Here is a 22,124-nt window from a genome sequence, read left to right as displayed (position 1 = left end):
AGTGTCCCAATATATGTCCCTTGGAGCTCTGCTGGGCACATAATACCTCCTGCAGCCCAGAGAACAGAAGATCCCACTGTCAGCTCCATTGCCCAGCTCCCCTACTGTTTGCATGCAGGGCTGTAAAACTCTAAATCCCTCGGCTCTGCTGAGCCAAAGCACACTGCCGTAATGGCTTTGTGAGATAGGGGAGATAACTGAAGATAAGGACAAATGATGTAAATCAAGATGCTGGACTTCGAAGAGGGAGCTCTGGAAACAAAAGCACTCAGATCTCCCCAATGCCTGCCTACTCTGTTGGCAGGAAGACTGAAGGGAAGATGGGGGAACTCCTCCCCTCCAGAACAATAAAGATGGACTTCCTGCTGCCAAAAGTGGAGGAAAGGGAATTCCCCACTCATCTGGGTCTCATAGTCCTTACAAGGGAGAATTAAACTTTGTTGGTCTTAAAGGTGCCACTGGATTCAAACTTTGTTCTATTGCTTCAGACCAACATGGCTACCCACCTGAAGATTTTTGAGAGTATGAACTTTTGAGAATCGAAGGTCACTTTGTCCAATGTATCCTTTCCATAGGTAGATGACTAATTTCTCTGTCACCAGACTCTTGCCTAGAATATTTTTCTTTACCTAATATTTCTGCTCTGTGTTTAACTTCTTGTTTACTATAAAGGTAGTCGTGGCTCTCTTTAGAGATTTCAGTAGGTGGCTGAACAGATGTATAAACAAGCATGGCTTAATAGCAGGGTACATGTATTTCGATCCCTGGCATCTCCAGTTAAAAGACAGAAGTGTGGGAAAGAACCTTTCTGCCTGAGATACCGAAGAATTACTGCTAAGCAGAGTAGACAATATCTCAATACATGAGCCGATAGTTTGTTTTATACAATTACATGAGACTTCTCCCATGAAAAAAATTAAGGTATGGAGAGGAGCACAACTGGTTTTGCTGACTGGCTAGACAATTAAGAGAGTATTTTCCAAACTCACAATCAGATCCAGGCATTTGAAAATTTACAGCCTTTGAACGTATTTGATACGTTCATGCCATGGACAAAGGGCAATTTTGCCATATGTTGAGATCTTTTTGTTGTGCAATTGGCTCAATTGCCTTTCTAAAAACGAGAGGTGGGGCAATTGGGAGTGCCTCTGATGTCACTGAGTGACCTATTCTGTTCTTACGACTAAGTTATCAATGGGTGAGCTGCTCCAACTTTAGAGAAGACCAAGCATAAGTTGCAAGGAAAGAGAATAATGAAACAGGAGCAGGAGAAAAGGAAGAATGGCATACTGGTATGGTATAGTGCAATGTAGTGCCTAGGGTGCTGGACTATGATTTAGGAAACACAGGTTCAAATACTCACTCTTCGATGGACGCTTGCTGAGTGACCTTGGGACAACCTAACTACCTCACAGGTAGCTGTTGTGAGGATAAAATGGAGGTGAGAATTATGTTGTGAGCTTCTTTGGGTCACCACTGAGTGAGGAAAATGGAGTATAAATTTTTAAAAAATGAATAAAAATGGCAGTGGGGAATTGAATCAGACTTCAGGGCAATGAATTGAAGATGACAAGAACAGAGAGGAAGGGCCCTGACCTGGATAGCCCAGGCAAGCCCGATCTTATTAGATCACAGAAGCTAAACAGGGTTGACTCTGGCAAGTACTTGGATGGGAGACCTTGAAATACCAGAGGCGGTGGGGGCAGGCTTTACTCAGCCACCTCTCTGAATATCCTCCAGGCCCCCAGTAGGGGTCAGTCATCAGAGGTCGCCATGACTTCCAGGTGCACACACATTCCCACATGAAAAATACAAAAAACAACAAAACAACAAAAAAGGAACACAGAGGAAGGAAAACGGGGGGGGGCAGAAACAGGAAGAGTAGAGAAATGCACATGGCAAAAAATGGCAAAGATAAGAAAGGCTGTTTTGAATTAATATTTGGCTCCTGCCCTCTAATAGCAATTTAAAAGTATTTAAATCATGGTACCAGCACAATAAAACAAACTTTATGAGATTCATGTTGGTGCCATGTTAATGAGCAATGGCAATACCTATATGATATTCTGACTCTGACAAACATTAGTAAACAGTACTGACCTGGTCTTCCTTGAGGAATTTCTCAACATCACCATACCCTGATATATATTTGTGTTTAATAACAAGTTCACACCATCGATGTCGAACCTTTGATGAAACAAGCAAAAGAGCATTTACTGTAAAAACTGTACCAAGTTAAATAAATACTGATTTAAATGCTGCCGAATGACACTAAAATCCTATCGCTGTACTTATTATTGCATTTTTAGAGGGCCTTGATCTTGATAACACTTCTTGATAACCCAAAAAAAGACTATCTTGATAACCCAAAAAAAGACTATCAGCACATTCTTAATTTTAACTGCAGTTGTGGTTTTCAGCACTTGGCTAATACACTTTAATTAATTTATTTATTTATGTATTTATTTATTTGACTTATACCCCACCCTCCCTGCAAAGCAGTCTTAGGGTGGCTTACAAACTATATAAAAACATTAAAACAAGAAGCTTGATAAAATTACAATACAATCCCAATGTAATAAATTATAAAGTGCTAGTGCAACTACCATAACAATGGCCGACGTTTGCAGCAATCATAATATGCCGACAGCTGGTCTGGGTCGCGTCAGGCTGTTGATAGTTTGATGTTACTGTTGATGGTGGTGTTGGGGCCAGGGCTTCGCTCTAGGTGGTGTGGCTCCCTAATCGAAAGCCGGGGGGAAGAGCTCCGTCTTGCAGGCCCTGAAGAACTATAGAAGGTCCCACAGGGCTCTGATGTCCTCCAGGAGATCATTCCACCAGTATGGAGCCGCCACAGAGAAAGCCCCGGCCCTTGTGACAGCCAGCCTGGTTTCCTTGGGATCTGGAAGGGCCAAACGGTTTTGGGACCCTGATCGTAGTGCTCTCTGGGGAACATGTGGGAAAAGCTGATCCCTTAGGTATGTAGGCCCCTGACCATATAGGGCTTTAAAGGTAAGAACCAGCACCTTGAACTGAATTCGGTATGCTATAGGCAGCCAGTTCAGTGCTTTTAGCGCAGGCTAGAAGTGCTTCCGCATAGGGAGGCCCAACAACAGCCTGGCCGCTGCATTCTGCACTAACTGCAGCTTCTGGATTTGGGGCAAGGGCAGCCCGATGTAGAGAGCATTACAGTAATCCAGTCTCGAGGAGACCGTTGCGTATATCACTGGCGCCAGGTCATTGCATTCGAGGAAGGGAACCAACTGCTTAATCAACCGAAGATGGTAAAAGGCTGACTTCACAGTGGCTGCTACCTGGGCCTCCATTGTTAAGGAGGCATCTAGGAGCACTCCCAAGCCCCTAACCTCTAATGCTGGCACCAGAGGTGCCCCATCGAAGGTCGGGAGTGGGATCCCTACCCCCGGGCCGCTCCGACTCAGGTACAGAACCTCTGTCTCCGTCAGATTCAATTTCAATCGAATCAGTCTAAGCCAACCAGACACAGCTTTCAACGCCACGTCCAAATCTTCTGGGCTAGAATTGGACCGGCTGCCCAACATCAGATAGAGCTGGTGACACCCGCATATTGATGACAACCCAGCCCATGCCTCTGGGCAATCTGGGCAAGGGGTCGCATGTAGATGTTAAACAACATTGGGGAAAGCACCACTCCCTGAGTCACTCCACAAACTAGCGGGTGCCTTCGGGACAGCTGTTCCCCAATGGCCACCCTTTGTCCCCGACCCTGAAGAAATGAGGAGAGCCACTATAAGGCAGACCCCTGAATCCCGGTGTCGGCGAGGCAGTGGGTCAGTAGTTGGTAGCTGACTGTGTCGAATGCTGCCGACAGGTCCAACAACAACAACACTGCCGAACCGCCCCAATCCAGATGCCTCCGAAGGTCGTCTGTGAGGGCAACCAGTACCGTCTCCGTCCCATGGCCTGGTCGGAAGGTGGACTGGAAGGGGTCTAATGCGGAAGTGTCATCCAAGAAACTCTACAGCTGAATTGCCACCACTCTCTCAATTAGTTTGCCCAAATAGGGCAAACTGGAAACCGGACGGTAGTTAGCCAATTCGGCTGGGTCCAAGGATGGTTTTTTAAAGAGAGGGCATACCACTGCCTCCTTGAGTGCCCTCAAGAACAGCCCCTCAGAGAGGGACTTGTTGACAGTTTCCCTTAGGGCACCTCGTACCCCATTGCGACTGGCTTTAATTAGCCACGACGGGCATGGGTCAGGCGAACAGTTGAGAGTAACTTAATTTTACCATCATTAATACTAACCAGGCAGACTAAAAATAAAAACACATCTTGCATAATTAAAAACAATAAATTGAATCACAGAAAACCAAGCCCCATAGGGCTGTTACAATACCATATAAACTCTCCAACAAATTCAGATGCTAATAATTTGTAATAAATTAGGAAAAAATAATTATCAGCATAGGAGAGCCTACGGTGTAATGGTTAAGTGCGCGGACTCTAATCTGGGAGAATCGGGTTTGATTCCCCACTCCTCCACTTGCACCTGCTTGGATGACCTTGGGCAAGCCATAGTTCTGATAAGAACTGTGCATGAAAAAGAGCAGTTTCTGTCAGAGCTCTCTCAGCCCCACCTACCTCACAGGGTGTCTGTTGTGGGGAGGGGAAGGGAAAGGAGTTTGTAAGCCGCTCTGAGACACCTTTGGGTAGTGAAGGGTGGTGTATAAATCCAATCTCTTCTTCTTCTTCTTAGTTTGGAACACTTAATAACAACAAAACTAAAATTTTGCAGTTCCAATTTACTCTTCAAACAAGACAAATACAAATTGAATCAGAACAATTTCAACCACATTCACTGAAAGCACACTCACAGCATTTGAATCAAACATAGTCATCTTATGCCTAGAGGTTCTGGGAGTCTGGCTGTCATTTGCCTAGAAGCCCACAGCCTCAGTGAGCACAGCAGATGGCATGGAAATGGCCCGGCTGGCCAGCATTAATCAGTGGCTTGATTTAATTTAATTCTAATGTAATTAGCTTAGTTATAGTTAGGGGTGTACTCTTGGTAGAAACTGAGCCAAAAAATACCCCCAAAATACCTTACTGGTATTTTTTGGGTATTTTTTCAGCTGGATATCAGTTGGGGTATTTATCCGGCTATCAGATATGGCTGATTTTTTGGGACCACCAGATAACTGGCATTAAAGGGTGTTTTAAACATCTTCTGGGTGAAGTTGCAGCTTGGAGAAGGCATTTAAAGGGACTGTGAGCCCTTTAAATGCCTTTCCCTCTCCACTGAAAACAATGGAGGATGGGGGCACCTTCTTCTGGTGCCCATAGAATTGGACCTCCTGGTCCAATCTTTTTGAAACTTCGGAGGTTTTTTGAGGAGAGGCACCAGCAGCTATGCTGCAAATGTGGTTCCTCTGTCTCAAAAAACAAAAACAGCTCCCACAGAGCCCCAGATACCCCCAGATCGATTCTCCATTATAATGGTCTCCATAGGGTATAACGGAGCCAAAAGAATTTGGTGATCCCAAATATTTACCAAATCTGAATACCATACTGGTGTTGGGATTTGGGATTATCAGGAAATACAGAAATTTTCAGCTTCAATATACCTGAACTCAAAAAAATACTGGGTTGGGTTTTTTTGCACACCCCTAATTATAGTATTTCTAAGCTGCTCTTTCGATGGAAATTTCCAATGATGCCTAAGATAAAAATAGCCAGTTACAATCTAAAGAAGAAAACATCCAATACTAACAGTACATCTAGGGTTGTCAGGTCCCCCCTGGCTGCTGGCGGGGAATGGGGAAGTAAGGTTGCCAGCTCCAGCTTGGGGTACGCTTGGAAATTTGGGGGTAGAGCCTGGGGAGGACATAGACCTCAGTGGGGTACATGCAATAGAGTCCACCCTCCAAAGAAGGGATGAGCACAGACCTGTCCACAGTTTGCCCAGACTGAGCATTTGTAGTTTTGATTGACTGCCCACGGACTACAATTTTTTTATTTGGTCTGTTGGGGTGGTCTGTGCGGCACACATGCTGGCACCCAGGAAACCCTTTCAAGCTGTGCTGCCGCTACGGTGCACTGTGAGTGAGCTCACTTCCCATCCCCATCTAATTCCTGCATTATATACTCTGGGTATTTAAATGTCTCCTGACTGGCACAGCACTTTAGTGTTGTTGCGATCTGGAAGTAAGCTCAGGAGGCATTTAAATGCCTTCTGAGCTGACTGGTGCCATGGTGGTGGCGCAACCCAGAAGTGGGCTCAGAAGGTATTTAAATGCTTCATCGCAGTGTGGAAGCTGCTTCCCCATGGAACTAAAAGGAACTAAAGTGGAGCTCACAGTCTGTGCTGATGCAGAAATAATATCAAAAACAAAAGAAGATGACAGTGAACTTGATGCCTCTCAACTGAAGGTGCAGTGCTACCTCAAACCATGGCACTGAGGTGCTAATGCTAACCCCTACCATGTATATGCCAGAATTCTTCACTAAGGAGTGCCTAAAGGGAGTGCCTGGTAAATTTCTAGAAAGTTCTGCACTGTGAGCTGCTTAGGGAAATCCCAACACATTATTATTTCCTACCAATTGGGATTTTACTAACATAGTAACCTGTTTGTCAGGAATAAATCACCTTCTTAAGCACAAATGTACGGGTGAAATAAATCTTAGGCAAACCCAGATGGAAGAAGAAGAGAACAGTCACCATGCTGATCTTTTGTTTAAAGTTATTAAGTTATACAGAAAGAAAAAGCATTTCCATTCAATGCCTGTGGCAAGAACAGGAAAATAAGGCCCACAGCAATTATGAACATGTTATGTTTTAAGGGCAGCTTAACAAACAGCTATAGAAGGAAAATGGATTAAATTTTGTGTATATATTTCATTTTTAGCCAAACAAAGGTACAATGTAAGAAACTGCAAGGAAAAAACCCGGAAATCTGCCATTTTTCTTGTTGATGAAGAAGAGAGTCAAGGATCTGATCGATGACACAAACTGAACTTCACAAGCAATATCCAACACTAATTCTTGTGCTTCTGGTCAGACTGTTAGATTACTTCATAGTATTTATCTGTTGTGGCTCTAAAGTAACTTAGCTTCTTCAGGGTTCACTGGCAGTTGCAGACACCACGCCCCAGACAACACAAGACATTGTTACTTCAGCCTCAGAGCTAGATTTAAAGTTGGCCTTCTGATTCTTTGATATTAATATCTACAGAGGAGAATTTCGGGGGGGGGGGGATAAGTGTCTGCAAATCTCAGCTCAAATTCTTAATGAATCAATTTTGATGCTGAAAACATTTTCTTCTGCAGCTTTCCAAATGGCTCCTTTGGCCCTCCGTTCTAAAGGAGAAGATTAAAAAAAAAACACTACATCAAGTTATAGCTTGGAGGCAAGAGAGCCTTTTGTCTGAAGTAACTGCTTCCTGTTGCTTCATTATATTGTGATTGTGCTGAAATAGTAAGCAACTCTTCAACAGGCAAAACAATTGCCACTTTTTACCTCATGAAATGGATATAACTTCCTTTCCTAGAGGCTTAATAGCCCATTACCTGATCAGAGTTGGCTCATAATAAAGATAAATCGGAAACAATAGCCTGCCCCTACAAAGTTGGCCATATTAAGCTACATGATGAACAAAGACTTACAAAAACATAGTGGCAGCTGTAGGTGAAAGCAGCTGTAGGGGGGGGGGCGCTCACAAAAGGCAACAAATGAACAGCTCAGTTGTAAGACATGCTGATTCAAATAATGTTTTAAGTATAATACAATAACTGCTACATCAACACAACGACTCACAAAACATTATTACAGTATTTACTCAAATGAAAAAGTAGACATAAAAAAGAGGAGGTAGTCTTAAATTTGCATAGAAGTTATCGCTATGTCCAATTAAAAAAAACTTTTTGTTCATAACTTTTTAGATGGGATTGTCTTATATTCAGGGACTTCTTCCTTTCAAGCACATATGGTACATATAGTGGTGCAGGTGACAATGGCACATCGGTTACCACTGAGGTACTTTTTTCTCAGAGTACAATCCTACAAATGGGTAATCAGTTGGATTTATGTATGAATTAACATTACAGGATTGTGACCTTATGCACACCCGTGAATAGCTTGTTTACCTTAACCCTTTCAAAATCAATGAAAATTCAGCAACCAATGTGCAGGATTTCAGTCTTATGTCACAGTTGCTATCTATTTATTCTAAACAGATTACACCCTTCTAACTTCATTGAAGTCAATGGGCTGAGAGGTGTTGGTGTAATATCTTAGTTTGTAAGAAATTATAATGTTACCTATATTTTACCAGTGTCTTCAAATGTTTGATCTGACATCTGTATACCTAAAACTATATGCCTAAGCATAACTGTTCGGACTTAAGTTCCACTGCAATCAATGGGTCTTAGAAGAGTATATTTAGGCTGAAAATTAGTCTACCACCCAAATGGCATGAGGTGTTTTGGGAGGCAGTAAAATACTCCTTCCAACACCCCTTTTAATGGAAACTATAAAGGTAAAATTCACATGATCTCCTTAGAATACATACTCCCACTAAAATGGTTAATAATATGCAAATACATACCATTTATAGTTTGAATCTTAGGGTGTGAGGGAACTGAGGCTCTCAATACACAATATACATAAATAAAAAACCAACAAAACCATAAAGAGACTTGCAAACATTATCTACCAGAGCACATAATTCAAAACATATGCTTTATTAAAAACAAAAAACAATGTATTTGGTCTTTAGAAAGGAGTCTAGCTTCAGGAAGAAGTAAGTGAACATTGCTAATAGTTGGTTTTAATTTGAAAGGAGCCAGGAGACTACAATTCTAAATTCTAAATAATTTTAAATTGTACAAAAGCAAAGCAAGGCCCAATAAAATGCATTCATTAAGAACATGGAGGCTTTTAAGAAAGATTAGTTCATGATGTTGTCCTCATTAGAATAATTTCCCACTTCCAGTGATAGGTTGGTTAATATATGAAAAAGACTTCTTGCTACCCTTCTGACTATCCTTGTACAGGGACTATGTGGTAGGGTTGCCAAGTCTATCTTCGCCGGGAGCGGGGGGCTCCCGGCTGGCGTCTTGTGCCTGGCGGGAGGACGCCAGGCACGCTGGGGGCGGGGCCACGGCCATACAAGGGAAAACCATAGAGTTTTCCCTTGTATGGCCGTGTCCCCGCCCCCAGCGTGCCTGTGTCACTTCTGGGTGACGCGCACGTCGGGGTGGAGTTCCCCCTGGGGCCCGATCCAGCACTGCCGGGGAACGGGCCTCTGGGGCAGGGGGGACTTGGGATCCCTACTGTGTGGGAAAGCTGTCTTCCACAGATACAATTTCCATGAGTGTGGAGGCTAAAAGAACTTCCATAATCATGAGAATCGTTTCAGTATTAGTGACATGGGAGGCCCAAATCACCACTCCCTAAATCTAGTATGGAATCTGTTTATTGGCTGTCTTCCACCTTAGCATTAATGTTAAAAGCCTGCCAGTATTTGTGGGTCTTCTGGGGTGAAATCCATCCCCTTCCACATTCCATGTAGGGGCATTCCCATTGGAAATATTCCCAATGGCCTTCTTCTGGCAGCCCTAGAAGTAGGCTTGGCTGGGCTCAGCCAAATAGCATTCTTGGCCTCCCCTACTGACTGCCCTGGCCTAGTGGTTAGTGGCTTGATACCCATCAATACCCATCAACACAACTCAGAGGGTTTACATAAGAACTTAAGAACATTGAGGTAACTTTTATTTTGGTTTTTGTATGAAATTTTGAAATCCGTAAGCTTTAAATTAAAAAAAATTAATTGTTTGGATTGTTTATGATTTGTGACCTTGTAAGCCGCCCTGAGCCCGCTTGTAAGGACAGCAGGATGTAAATCAAAGAAATAAAATAAAACAAAATAAATCCATGTCCTCAGTTTTCAGTGAATGTGGTTGCTCACCAGAAGCACTCTGTGCTTCGTCTTTACCCCACCAAGGACGTTTTGCCATAAACATTGGAGGAAGCATTATCAACCCCCCTCTCCTTCTAAGGAAGGGCTTTGACAGGTGGGCTCATCTGGATTTCTTCCAGAATAGCTCTGATAACATCAAGACTGTGGGGAAGGGGAGGCGTAATCTGCTGGTAAGATCAGACCTTTCATTATTCCCTCTTTTGGACTTTTCCTGGATTTCCCTATACCCTCCCTTACTAGGTTTTATCTCCCCACTTTTCGGAATTTTTTCCCTTTCTTTTTACGTACAACAAGAATATTATGCAGCCATAAGTAAAGCAGTTAAATGAAGAGCTATCTCCCCCTCCCCCCAATTTTGTTTCATTTTCACATTATGATGAATCGTTCTATCCTGGAAGGGAAATACTTTGCTCTGATCAGCAATGTAAAGAACCTATAAATCCTTTCGAACTGAGGTGGAGTAAAATAGACTAACAAGGCTAGTATTTTCAGTTAAAGCTTGCAACACAATGAATAAATGTTTTTAAAGGAACTTTCAATACTTTGCTCTCTCATGTACACTTGATATCAGTTTGATCCTGGAAATACAGATATAAATAGACATACAAAGCTGATTCTGCTTCCAAGATGATTACCCATCTCTAACCATTTGATATTGCTACATGCATTTTTATTGGATTATTGTGAACAAGACAAAAGAATACATAATGGAATAAAAACCTGAACTTTCATTTTAGAAGACCTGGAGGATGCCCCCCCCCTCTTTATATCCATGGAGATACCTTGCCTTGTTTTTCTAACTTATTGACTACATATATTATACTTACCTCTACCTGTGCTGATTAGATTTTTTTTGGTCTGGATTCAACCCATAAAAGGGTTAAACTGCATTTTTAAATCTTTATTTCACTAATGGAGGAACATCTATCTTTGCTGGAATAACAGCGTTGACTCCCTGCCAAAACTCAAGATTATAGACAGTACATGGAACATACTGAACTAACATGCTTTAAAGACACCAACTGGCAAAGTATCATTTGTAACTTGAACTTTTATTTTTTTTTCCAATTGACAGTTGGATAAATCTTATTCACCCTCTTTATAATATACTAATATTTAATATTGTTTTGAAGTCACAACATTTAACTACACTAATTTAACTAATATTCACACTAAATTTTTATTTTCTCCCTAGTTAACCTATATTTCTTTATTGTATTAGAGCTTCTTTCCTAGTTAATATTAGCCCATATTTAATCTTTTCTTATTCTTTCTTTTAACATATTTAACAGGTTAGTGTAATAAATTTTAGCTTGTAAACTTTGTCATTTAAAATTGAAGTTGATTAGTATCTGAAAGAAGTACAAAAGAATTGAAAGCATTTATCACTGAAATATTGTTTTATTACTTGTATAAAGGTTGCCAGTGTTAAATAAGGCAAAGCTAAATCGAATGTTTAAATGAGAAAATTACATGATATATTTAAAGGAAGGAAAAGGCTCAGGAAAATTAGAATGGTAGCTACCCGTTTGAAAGATAAGAAAAAACAGAAACAAGACAATGAAGACCCAGATGTGCGGAAGAGAGTCACTCTCTCGACAAATGAACACTTGCTCAACAACTGCAAGTTGTCACTCTTCAACTACAGCAATCTGAGCAAAATATACAAGAGAAAAATCAAACAAGAAATTAAGCAAACAACAAACCTCAGACAAGAAATTAAGACAGGCCTAGCAGAAATTAAGACTCGACTCCAAGAACATACTCAAGAAATTGGTCAAATTAAGGAGAAATTTAAGGGAATAAACTTGCACCAACAAGCACAAGATTTATCTCAAGAAAAGGCTGCTCAAAAGATTGACGTTTTGGAGGTGCACTGCAGTAACCGTAATTTACGTTTCAGAGAGGTACCAGAAGACTTTGGGAAGACAGACCTTGAAAACTATTTTTCAAAGCTTCTACAGGATTACTTAGAGGCTTCAGAAGATCCTCCTGGTATTCAAGATTTGCTTTTAAGAATTCAAGATTTGCTTTTAAGAACAGATTGCCCTGGGACATACTAGTTGCATCTGCATATAAGAAAATATGAGACACAATATTGAACATAGGCACACCCTTCTTGTCATTTTTGACAAAGAGATACAAATTCTACAAGATTTACCCACATCTGTATTAAAGAAAAAGAAAAGACTTTGACTTTCTCAGACAAATATTACAAAAGAGAGGAATAAGATATCGCTGCAGAATCCCATTCACTTTGGAAGCCTTTTTATCTACAGGTAAAAGAGTACCTGTATACTCATACTTGAGCTGCGGTGGCTCAAGTGGTTAAGACGCTGAACTGCAGGCTGTGGAAGGTCAGTAGTTCAGCAGTTTGAGACCCGAGTTGCCGCATGACGGAGTGCGCTCCCGTCTCTAGTTCCAGCTCCTGCCAACCTAGCAGTTCGAAAGCAAGAAACTGCAAGTAGATAAATAGGTACCACTTCGGTGGGAAGGTAACAGCGTTCCGTGCACCTTGGTGTTTAGTCATGCCGGCCACATGACCACGGAAACGTCTTCGGACAGCGCTGGCTCTTCGGCTTTGAAACGGAGATGAGCACCGCAACCCTAGAGTCGGACTCGAGTGGCTTTCGAGCAAGGGAACCTTTACCTTTACTTAAAAGAGTAAAAACGCAGTTTGTCCTCTCTTGCGGTACAGCATCAGACTCCTCTGTTTCCAGGAATTCTGTTGCCGTATCACAAGAGGGAGCAAATTGCATTTTTACTCCTCAGTCTGCAAAAACCTCTGCGGAAACGAAAGAAAGCAGCAGAGGAATACAAATGCAGGAGAGAGAAGACTGTTCGTGCGGAAAACATCAAAGTGTTGGTTTCCTTTCCTTGGCAATAAGGATGAGCTCCTTGTTTCCCTTCCCAGATCAATGACAGAGCAAAAGGGCTTCACTTGATCTCAGCAGTGTTAGCAAGAGAATGAAATCTGATTGGCATGATAATAACATTACATTTATTAGATTGGCTGGATCATACAGTAATAACAAAGAAGGCCTCTCCCAGCAACAAAGCAACAGTATGTTGGAGTTGCAAACGGGTGTATAAAAGTAATGAAGAGCAGTAAGGGTATTTTCAAGGGGCTTGTCAATGAACACATGTTCTCTTCCTACCAGTGTGCACATAATTTTGTGAAGATATATGAATAATTACTGTAAAAGGGACAATATTCAGAACGTTTATGTGTAACAAATAATGATAAGTTTCCTTTCCTCTTTGTCTTAGTTTCTATTCTACATACAAATAGAACACCAGGTCTCACCATTCCTTAGCATTAATAATAGTGCTTTAATTCAATTGTTTTATCATTTTAACTGTATTTTTAATTCTTTAAATGTTTTTATAGTTTTATGTTTTTATATTTGCAGCCTTGTGGACCCTGAGTGGGCAGAAAAGCAGCATTAAAATGTTTTAAATAAATAAATAATATAAAATCAGTGAACAAATCTGCTAATTTCAGTTTGCTTTAGTATTGTGCATCAGTGTCAACTGAATACTGGTGAAAGTTGTTGAACTGACAGTCAGGAAACCTCACCACTGAACAACTGCAACGAGGCCAGCTGTAGTGCATACTTTGCCTAATACTGTATTTGCACTTAAGGCACCAGCAGAACTTCAAAAAGAAATTCTGGATTTACATCAGTGTTAAAATTTGACAATCATCTGATGTGTATCAGTTGTTTATTCATGTCCCTGTGGCAAGATCATAAACTCTGCCACTCCCTCCTACAGCACACCACAGCAAGAAAGCAGATACCAAAGCCTTCTGGACTACTGCAAACTCCCAATTCACCAGCTGACAGAAACATACATACAGAAAATGATCTTGAGTAAGATATTTGCTTTGTCTTTCAAAGACAGAGAGAGAAGCCAACTCTTTTAAGCAAGCCAACTTGCACTCAAACTATCCCCTTTGACTTCAGGGAGGCTAAACCAGTTAGAGAAGTTCAATCCTATCACCTCCTATGGCTGTTGTGATATGCCTCTAAAAAGAAGTGGGTGTCACTGTTACAATTCATAGCTCCAAAGATGACGCTGTTAGGAACTTTGGGCATAGTATCAAAGGGTGATGGCAATGTCTTACAAAATCATCAGAGGAACAGCAACAAATTTAAAGCAGCCTGCATCTTACTCAGAAATGTTCCTTTTAACAATTTCTTTCTTTTCTTCCAGTATTTGTTTCATTTACTTTCATATTGACCATCACATTCATTATACAACCTTTCTTAAAACTCAAAACTATGGATAAAAGAGGGAAGGCAGTTCTTTAAGTGACCCTCCTTTGCCACAATAAAGGATTCAATTCATCGAATGGGGACTGCTGCGTCAGAGCAGGAGCAGAGGTCCCTTGTATTGGCATGTATCACACAAGATCAGGTCCTGAGAACCTACCCTAGTTTTGCTGGAAACTGATACAAAATTATAAAATGTTATAAAATGAACATTTTACTATGGTTTTTCACAATGAAGCTTTCAAACTATTTTTGGAAAAGGGAAAATTTGTTACTGTTCTGTAACTGCTGATTTCCCCACGTACATTATCTTCACCTTATGCTGGGATATCACATGGCTTCCTGATCTTAGATTAGATATCTAGGACATATTCTGCAACATGCAATGTGATGAGGGCGCTTTTCAGGCACAGCTATGTTTACTATCCTATTCCAAACATTTATACCACACACATCTTCATTTGGGGAGGGGCTCTGGCTCAGTGGAAGAGCATCTGCTTTGTATGGAGGTTCAATCCCCCTCATCTCCAGTTAAAGGGATCAGGCAATAGGTGATGTGAAAGACAGTCTGAGACCCTGGAAAACCGCTGCCAATCTGAGTAGACAATACTAATCTTGATGGACCAATAAGGCCTGGTTCACTATGAGGCAACTTCATGTGTTCATCTCTTGTCTTAATCCTCTGCTTTCCACAAACTCTCTTAAGAGTAGGAATAACCTCCAGTGTTAGCACCCTTCTGAAACTATTGAGTTAATAAAGCAATAAATGCTATATAGAAGAAAGCACCATTCAACAGAATACTACATGCACAAACCATTTTTATTATGGAGAGCTGTTCAATCATTAAATAGTTTTAGGGGTTCACTGTCTGTAGGACCCCACTTATAAAACAGTTTTTAACCATTCCATTGATTTTTACGGCTGCTGATTTATTTTGTGCTTATGCTTAAATGGTTTTAGTGATCTTAGACTTTAATACTGCTCAGTTGTATATTGTTATTGGCATGATGGTTGAAGGGTTGCATATGAATCATTACACTTAAATCTAAAAAGGTACCAATACGAGTACAATTTCAGTGCAGTGGCTTTGTTATAGAACACTACATTCCACAGAACTGATGTGGTGTCATGGTTAACAGTGCTGGACTAGGATCCCACTTTGCCATGGAGGTTTGCTAGGTGACCTTGGGTCAGTCACAAATTCTCAGCCTACCTCATGGGGTAGTTATGAGGATAAAATGGAGGAGAAAACAATGTAAGCTGCTTTGGATCCCCATTGGGAAGGAGAACAGGATATAAATGAAGTAAATAAATAAATTCTCCACAATATCCTGAAAGCTTTCCAAGTAGTATCAGATATTTACAAGCTGAAGTATGGAATAGATTGGATCAAGAAATTTGACTGATAATGCTGATAAGGCTCTTGCTGCATTCAATAAAGTTTGGAATTACCTTGTAATTGGTTCATTCCTCTCTATAAAAACTCTATAAAATACTCTACTGACAGAGTGTGTCACAGCAGCAAAAGTATCTGCTTTCCCTTTCTTTGCTATTTTAAATAAGAACAATTCTATTCTGACTTTTCTTTCATTTCCCCCCCTACATATTGTAGATATTGGCAGCTAATCTAGATAGATTAAAGGGAACATTAACATTTTAAAACCAGATAGGAAAATAACCAAATAACAGTTAAAACACTTGTCTGGAAGCATCAACAGAACAACCCTGCTTCTCATAATAACATTAGTATTTGGATGACAGAGGTTTGTACTACTATTAACCCCCGATTTAAAACACATGATTTTTATTCAGGTAATAAACGGTGAACAAGTTTATAATTTAATCACAACGCTTAGGCTGCAATCTTTGCCCACATAAGAACAAATGCAAGTGATCTTATCTGTGAAGTGCCTTGAATATAAATCAGAGCAAAGGTGTAATTTTTATGAATTAACATTAAGAACTTAACACTCCTCTCCCAGAACTTGTGCCATATGACTTTGCAGATTCTGAGCATTTAATCACTTTCTCTTTAGCTTCAGCTCCTCTGCAAACCAAGGAGCAAAAAAGAACTCTAGAAGGCATTAGAAGGTACCTAAGGATCAATTACATCAGCTCCCCAGGTCACTTGTATATGCCACAGGTCCTCCGCATACAAAAGTTATGGATACTGACCCTAAATTCTATAATGAGCCTGTTTTGTTGTTACAATCATACTGTTCAATTGAGCCTCACAGCTTAGTGCACAATATTTGGCAGATACAGCTTTGTTCTTCTAAAAAACACTGAGACAAATCCTGTTTATAAACAGGAAAATGATTTTCATCTAAAACCTCCTACACATACATTTTTTTTTGCCTGCTCTCCCTATCTGGAACAATACTTTTTATGACAAGCATGCATTATAAAGAACAGTTTATTAACATTACTTAGCTCAGGTCAACACTGAATCTCCTATCTACAACACAGGCAAAAGATAACCACCTGCAGAAATACAATACAAACACTCTGATATTTTGCTCTCTAATCTGATATGAACTCGACCACGGCTTTTTTGTGGAAAAAGAGGTGCCGGAACTATCAAGAGGGAAATGAGGTTTTCAGTCTGTATACTGAAAACTCATGAACTTTTAAACATTTTTAAAAGAATGTTGTTGAAGAGGTTCTGGAACTCCATTCCAGTACATTCCCCCAGAAAAAAATCCCTGACCTTGACCCAGTTAAGAAGGCTAAAAAACTTATAGTGCCATCCTATGCAGAGTCATGCCAGCCTAGGGCTGCCATCATCTAGGTGGGGCCTGAGTTATTCTGGAATTACAACTGATCTCCAGAACACAGAGATCCCTTCCCATGGAGGCAGCTTTGGGGAGGAGACTCTATAGAATTACAAACCTGCTGAGCCTCCCTCCCCTTCCCAGAGCCCACCTTTCACAGGCCTTGTGTCCAAATCTCCAGGATTTTCCCAACCTGGAGCTGGCAAGGTTACTCCAGCCTAAGCTCAGTAGCTGCATGGTTCAAAAAAGGTAACCGGACTGGAGGTATTCTACATGTAATTTCTACTTTTAAAAGAAAACTGAGTACTTCATCCTTTCATTATTTCAGCACATTCTCTCTCTTAAAAAATCCATCCAATGGCCTTGATACATACTGAGCTTTATGGAACTGGACAGTATTAACCAATTTGACGAAACAATATCAAATTAGTGAAGTAATTTTTCATCCGTTATGAGTTCATTTTTTTAAGGAAAAGGAACAGGAAGCATATACAGAAAAGAAATGAAAACTAATTTTAGGGCTTTTATCTAGTAGATGTGCACTATCTAATGGGGAGTCACATGATCATGTGAGTCATATGCCATGAAACATTTGCCGCATACCTCACTGTATAATTGAGGGTGCATCTAGCCAGGGGTCATTTCGTAGAAAAAGAGCTTCAGGAGCTCATTAGCATATCTAATAGGCTATTAGCATAATAGCTCATTAGCATATGCCACACCCCTGACATCACCGGAAGTGATGTCAGAAGGGGAAGCAAAAAGGGGGGAGGCATCTTCAAAAGCCTCCCCTTCCCCACGAAGGGGTCTTGTCTCACAGCCACAAGAGTTATTTTACAATCAAGGAGCAAAACAACATTTCTCCAACTGGCATTGTTGTGTATTCATTCCTTAAAACAAAAGCACCAAGGCAGGTGAGCCAGGAGAGGGCGGGGGGGGGCCTCCAGAAGCAGGGCAGCTGGGGAAGCAGAAGCAGCCCAGCTGTTGTTTTGCTCCTTGCTCATTGTTGTTTTGCTCCCCAGCTGTTGTTTTGCACTGTCCTGGAAGCCGTCGAGTCCCACGGAGGCCTGCCTGGTGGCTGTGTCCTGGTCCCCCACGCCAATGAGGCCCACCTGCCTGCCCCGCTGCACCTCCCGCTCAGCAACCTCGAGCACCCGACTGAGCTCAAGCCCCTCTGCGGCCTCCTGCCCAACGCGCCCATCATGTGCTGCAAGAGTGCACTCTTGCAGCACAGGGTGGGCACGTTGGGCAGGAGGCCGAAGCTGCAGCACTTGCAGAGGAGGAGGCTCTGCCACCTATGCTGTTGTCGGGCTCTCGTTCAGTGAAGAGGCAGCAGCTCACTGTCATCTCACCGCCGCCGCTATTGCCCATGCTCTGGCTGCCGGTGCTCTCCTCCTCCCACTCCGGTGCCACCTGGGTAGGCTCGTTCTCCTCACTGCTGCTGCAGACCATGCCCCACTCCTCCTCGATGGCTTCCAGGAGGCTGTCGAGGGAGCATTCCTTTAGGCGCTTCAGCAGCCCGTAGGTGTTGGCCTTGAGCTCCTGCTCCAGCAGCAAGAGGTGGTGGCACTGGGGCCTGGCCGGGGAGGAGGAGGTGCTGCAGCCGCCACTGTCAAGCTCTCCTTCGGCGAAGAGGTGGCAGCTCACCATCATCTCGCTGCCACTATTGTCCATGCTCTGGCCACCGGCGCCCTCCGCCTCCTCCTCTTCCCATTTCGCTGCTGCCCGGGCGGGCTCGCCCTCCTCGCCGCCACCACGTGTCATGCCCCACTCCTCCTCCAAGTAGGCGAGCTAAGGAAGGCTTCTAGAGCCCCCCCCCAGCAGACCGAAAGTCTGGAGTCACGCCGCAGCAGCAGCAGCAGCGCAACTCTAGAAAAAAGGAGCGTGGGGGTGGGGCTGCCGGAGCAGTGCTCCAGTGCGCTTCGGCCCCAAATGACCCCTGCATCTAGGAATAACACATTAAAAATTTGCAAATATTCGTGTGAATCCATAGTCAACATTGGAAACTCTTTAGGCTTTACCCTAGGCCTCTTCTGTTTAGCATACTAGAAAAATAGCCACTTAGGACTTAATCATCAAATGTTCCTAATCTAAGCAGTTTGTTCAAATCTAATATTTAACTTTTAAGACCTTGATTAAATCTATCTGCCAAAAGTAACTATAGATTGTGTGCATTTGATGAAATGAATGCTAGCCCACAAAAGCTCATACTACAATAAACCTGTTAGTCTTTATGGTGCTCCAAGACTTCTTTTTGCTTTAGATTGCATTAATGAAATCTGCTTGTGCAACACCTGATACAAATGTCTTAATAACAGGACTGAAACTTGATAAACATACAGACTCTTTTTCTTCCTAATCATGGTATCATGAATCACATGGTGCAACCATCTTGTTGATTTTCTGGGTAAGTTTGATGGTAGGAGTCATCTGAAACCTAATGTTCCACATTCCCTCTTCTTTGATCTCCTGCCCTTCCCAATAACTTGTCAGATTCTGTCAGAGCAGTTGCCATCACTGCACATTCCCTCCTCAGTGATCTTCTTCTTACAAATAGCCACTGATTATGAGCTTTAACAGCACATTTGTTCAACATTAAACATTACTAATGCTTATTTGCCTTTGTACTCTCTGTGTGACATTTCCTCCTGTTAGACATTCACTCCCTCAGTGCTTCAGAATGGTCCCTTATTCCAGCTCTTTTTGAGGGCAAATACTTCTGCACAACACCTGCATTATTAAGAGCGCCAGCATGGTGGAGTGGTTAAAGTGTCATAAGAACGTAAGAACAGACCTGCTGGATCAGACCAATGGTCTATCTAGTCCAGCATCCTGTCTCACACAGTGGCCAACCAGTTCCTCTGGATAGCCAACAATAGGGCATAGAGGCCAAAGGCTTCCCCTGATGTTGCCTCCTGGCTCTGGGATTCAGACGCTTAGTGCCCAGTGCGCTATGGTCACCATGGCTAGTGGCCATTGATAGACTTGTCCTCCATGAATCTATCTCATCCTCTTTTAAAGCTCCAAAAGTTTATTCCTGTGGCAATCACTATATCCTCTAGCAGCAAATCCCATATTTTAATCACTCTCTGTGTAAAGTAGTATTTCCTTCTGTCTTGAACCTACTGTCCATCAGTTTCATTGGATGCACTCAAGTTCTAGTATTTTGGGAGAGGGAGAAAAATTTCTCTTTGTCAACTCTCTCTACCCCATGCATAATTTTATAAACCTCTATCATGTACCCCCTCAGTTGTTTCTTTTCTAAATTAAAAAGTCCCAGATTCTTCAGCCTTTCCTCATAGGGAAGATGCTCCGACCTCCTAGTCATCTTGGTTGCCCTCCTCTACACTTTTTCCAGCTCTGCAATGTCCTTTTTGAGATACAGGGACCAGAACTGTTCACAGTATTCCAAATGAGTTCACATCATCGATCTATACAGGGACATTACAATATCAGCCATTTTATTCTCAATCCTTTCCTAATAATCCCTCTTCTTTGCCTTACACAGGGTTGACACATTTATTGAGTTATCCACTATGACCCCAAGATCTTTTTCCCTCTCAGTCTCAGCAAGTTCAGATCCCATTAGCCAATACTTGAAGTTGGGAATTTTTTGTCCCAATGTGCATCACCTTACACTTATCAACGCTAAACTTCATTTGCCACATTTTCACCCACTCACCCAGTTTGTGGAGGTCCTACTGGAGATCATCACAGTCAGCTTTGGTTTTCACCATCCTGAATAATTTGGTGTCATCTGCAATCCTGGCCACTACACTACCCACCCCCAGTTCCAGACCACTGATGAATAAATTAAATAGTACTGGCCCCAAAACCAATCATTGTGGGACCCCTCTGCTTACTTCCCTCCATCGAAAGAAATGTCCATTGATTCCTATTCTTTGCTTCCAGTCATTTAACCAGTTTTTAATCCATAAGAGAACTGATCTTCTAATCCCATGAGTGCTAAATTTATTCTGGAATCTTGGGTGAGGTAACTTGTCAAAAACCTTTTCAAGTCCAGGAACGTAGTGCCTACTGGATCACCATTGTCTACGTGCTTGTTCACATTTTTTTTATATGTATACACACACGCACATACACACACACAAGGAATAAGGTCCATTGTGGAAATAAATACAATGAGCTCTAGAAAGAGGCTCTGGGAGAGTGCCAAGGCCTTGGGCACTCAGTGTCAATGTGCTGTGGTAACCTCAGCAGGGCATAATGACACAGAGTCCACCATTTTCTCCAGAGGAACGGATCTCTGCTACCTGAAGAGCAGTTGTAATGTTCAGTGATCTCCAGCCCTCACCTGGAGATTGGCAACAATTGTTACACAGGAAGAAATGGCTGGTTTGGAGGGTGGAGCCTATGGCATTGTACCTGTATGAGGTTCCACCCCCTCCTCAAACCTCGCCCTCTCCAGGTTCCACCCCTCAAATCTCCATGAATTTCCCAACCTGGAGTTGGCAACCCTATCTCCTTCCCAGTCAAGCATCAACCTGCCATTATCTGTCCCTCGGATGTCAGCTTTCCATCTCCTCCCCCCTCCCTCCTGGAGATCAGTTGTAATTCTGAGTGATTTCTACCCCTCTCCTGAGATTGGCAACAGTGGTTCCCCAGAAGGGAATGGCTGGTTAGGAGGGTGGCGTCTATGGCATTGTACCTGTCTGAGGTCCCACCCCTCCTCAAACCTCACCCTCTCCAGGTTCCATCCCTCAAATCTCCAGGAATTTCCCAGCCAATCATCAACCTACCTTTATTTCCCCCTCTCTCTTCAGCCTTCCATTTCCCCCACACACACACCTGCAGCCTCTTCCGTGTTCTGAAACCCTGACTGCCACAGAGTCCACCATTTTCTCCAGGGGAACTGATCTCTGCCGTCTGGAGAGCAGTTGTAATTCTGAGTGATCTCCAGCCCTCACCTGGAGATTGGCAACAATGGTTTCTCAGGAGGAAAAGCCGTTTTTCTCTGAAATGGGGACCAAAGCAGCTTACATCATTCTCCTCTCCCCCTTTTGACTTGCACAACAACCCTGTGAGGTAGGTTAGGCTGAAAATCTGTGACTGGTCCAAAATCACCCACTCAGCTTCTACAGCAAGAACCTGGAT

At 42.3% G+C, this 22,124-nt stretch overlaps 1 protein-coding gene across 1 annotated transcript in view; it reads right to left on the bottom strand.

The window, feature by feature from the left end:
- Positions 1 to 22,124, bottom strand: part of LOC107111663 (chromosome unknown open reading frame, human C9orf3) — a 317,713-nt gene that overhangs the window by 11,642 nt on the left and 283,947 nt on the right. Inside the window, exon 12 of the mRNA XM_015412670.1 lies at positions 2,101 to 2,187. Within this exon, the coding sequence (XP_015268156.1) occupies positions 2,101 to 2,187 (87 nt within the window). The remainder of the gene's footprint in view (positions 1 to 2,100; positions 2,188 to 22,124) is intronic.

The sequence above is a fragment of the Gekko japonicus genome, unplaced genomic scaffold (assembly GCF_001447785.1).
Source record: "Gekko japonicus isolate JY-2015 unplaced genomic scaffold, Gekko_japonicus_V1.1 scaffold355, whole genome shotgun sequence".
NCBI lineage: Eukaryota > Metazoa > Chordata > Lepidosauria > Squamata > Gekkonidae > Gekko > Gekko japonicus.
The sequence above is the reverse complement of the archived record's forward strand: the minus strand, read 5'-3'. Positions and strand labels throughout refer to the sequence as shown.